General features: G+C 47.8%; 1 protein-coding gene across 1 annotated transcript in view; it reads left to right on the plus strand.

Annotated features, from left to right (window-relative positions):
- lgr4 (leucine-rich repeat containing G protein-coupled receptor 4) overlaps positions 1-2,392 on the plus strand; it is a gene marked incomplete in the record, with an annotated part of 49,191 nt that overhangs the window by 27,917 nt on the left and 18,882 nt on the right. Inside the window, 1 exon segment of the mRNA XM_062524380.1 lies at positions 2,243-2,314. Coding sequence (XP_062380364.1) covers positions 2,243-2,314 — 72 coding nt within the window.

Genomic DNA, 2,392 nt, shown 5'->3' on the forward strand with positions numbered 1-2,392 from the left:
TTGCCAGGTCTGACTTCCTTTGTTTGTTGTGTACAGAGCAGGGGAGTACTCCAAGTAACTCTACAGCAGGAGCCCTATGGCATTGTTTTGCCATACAGCTCTTCTAGTAGGAGGCGTACCACTTACTCTGAGTTAACTTACTCAGGTTTGTCACTAAACTAACCCCCCTCCCCCCTCCAAACTGCTGAGGGTTCTATTTGAGGTCACTTCCTGCTCCGAAGCGCTGAGGGTTCTATTTGAGGTCACTACCCCCATAGACAGGCCCGGACTGTGACCTCGTCGCTCTTGCGAGATGAAAGCGGCTGGCAGGTTGCCGTGGCAACCCCTGCGACATCTTTGATCGGTGCCTCTGATCCCTAGTCACGTTCAGACGCACCCCTGGTTGCCATGGGATACAGCCTCATGCGTAAGTTGTACGCAAGCCGAGGGTGTCTGTCCTCTGCGGTTCTGCCAATCGCTGGCCTCTTGTCAAAGCCTGCCGTGTGCTGCAGGGAAGTTCTCTTCAGTCATAATTCCCAAATAATTAGGTAATTGTTGTGGTTGTAAATGTTATTAGGCTAGATTTCACTGAGCACCAATATATATATATATATGTGTGTTATGTCAATGAGGTCTGATCCAATTTATTGCTTTAAGGTTTTTAATAAGATAAAGACATGTATTATTTAGGCCATATATAATGTAATATGAATGTACGATAATATAGGTCCTGTGCTCCATGATATGGTATATATTAGGCCATAAATTATATAATATGAGAATAATACAATATAGTTCCATGGGTATGATATATATTAGGCCATGCTGTATACTGTATGATAATAATAACAATAACAATAATAATATAGGCCCTGTGTTCCATGAGTATGCTAGATAGATAGATAGATAGATAGATAGATACTTTATTGATCCCCAAGGGGAAATGCTGGCGCTTCCATGTTTCCATGTGTTGGATTCAGTGGGGATGTGGGGATGTGTTGTGCTCAGTGGGGATGTGTTGTGCTCAGTGGGGATGTGGGGATGTGTTGGGCTCAGTGGGGATGTGGGGATGTGTTGTGCTCAGTGGGGATGTGTTGGGCTCAGTGGGGATGTGTTGGGCTCAGTGGGGATGTGTTGTGCTCAGTGGGGATGTGTTGTGCTCAGTGGGGATGTGTTGTGCTCAGTGGGGATGTGTTGTGCTCAGTGGGGATGTGAGGATGTGTTGTGCTCAGTGGGGATGTGTTGGGCTCAGTGGGGATGTGAGGATGTGTTGGGCTCAGTGGGGATGTGAGGATGTGTTGGGCTCAGTGGGGATGTGTTGGGCTCAGTGGGGATGTGTTGGGCTCAGTGGGGATGTGAGGATGTGTTGGGCTCAGTGGGGATGTGAGGATGTGTTGGGCTCAGTGGGGATGTGTTGGGCTCAGTGGGGATGTGTTGCGCACCGTGTACTCACGCTAAAGGCCTCTGCGCTGGCATCGTGTACTCACGCTAAAGGCCTCTGCGCTGGCATCGTGTACTCACGCTAAAGGCCTCTGCGCTGGCATAATGGAAACCTGTTGGAGTTCTGTTGAAAAGGGCGATGGGGGAACTGGTTTTCAAGTGTCAGACCATTATGGTGTGATTGCTGACAGATAATAGTCATGAAATGGAGTACGGCTGTGTGTGTGTGTGTGTGTGTGTGTGTGTGTGTGTGTGTGTGTGTGTGTGTGTGTGTGTGTGTGTGTGTGTGTGTGTGTGTGTGTGTGTGTGTGTGTGTGTGTGTGTGTGTGTGTGTGTGTGTGTGTGTGTGTGTGTGTGTGTGTGTGTGTGTGTGTGTGTGAGAGTGAGTATGGCTGTAATTTGTCCAAACTTGCTCAGTCTGGGAGAGTAAACATGGGGAGCGTGTAGCAGCAGTCAACACAGACTCCTAATTAGCCCTTTATTATCTGAGGGCCCTTGTCAACACACACACACACACACACACACACACACACACACACACACACGCCAGACACACTGTGGCTGGGATACTGGAGACATGTGAGATGGGACTGGTTGTGTGTGTGTGTGTGTGTGTGTGTGTGTGTGTGTGTGTGTGTGTGTGTGTGTGTGTGGGCATGTACTGTATGTGTGAGACCAGCATATTATTCAATGCTGTATGTGTGATTGTGGTTGTTCACATGCGTGTATGTCTGCATACCTGTGTGTGTGTGTGTGTATGATGCTAATGTGTGTTTTAATTGAGGTTTTAGATTGTGATGTGTTTATGTGTTTTCCTTCACAGTGACATCAGCATGAACAACATCACGGAGCTGCCTGCAAACGTCTTCCGAAACCTGCCCTATCTAGAGGAACTGTGAGTACACACACTCACACACTCACACACTCACTCACTCACTCACTCACTCACTCACTCTCTCTTTCTCTCTTTCTC

This window comes from Sardina pilchardus, chromosome 21, assembly GCF_963854185.1.
Source record: "Sardina pilchardus chromosome 21, fSarPil1.1, whole genome shotgun sequence".
Classification (NCBI taxonomy): Eukaryota; Metazoa; Chordata; class Actinopteri; order Clupeiformes; family Clupeidae; genus Sardina; species Sardina pilchardus.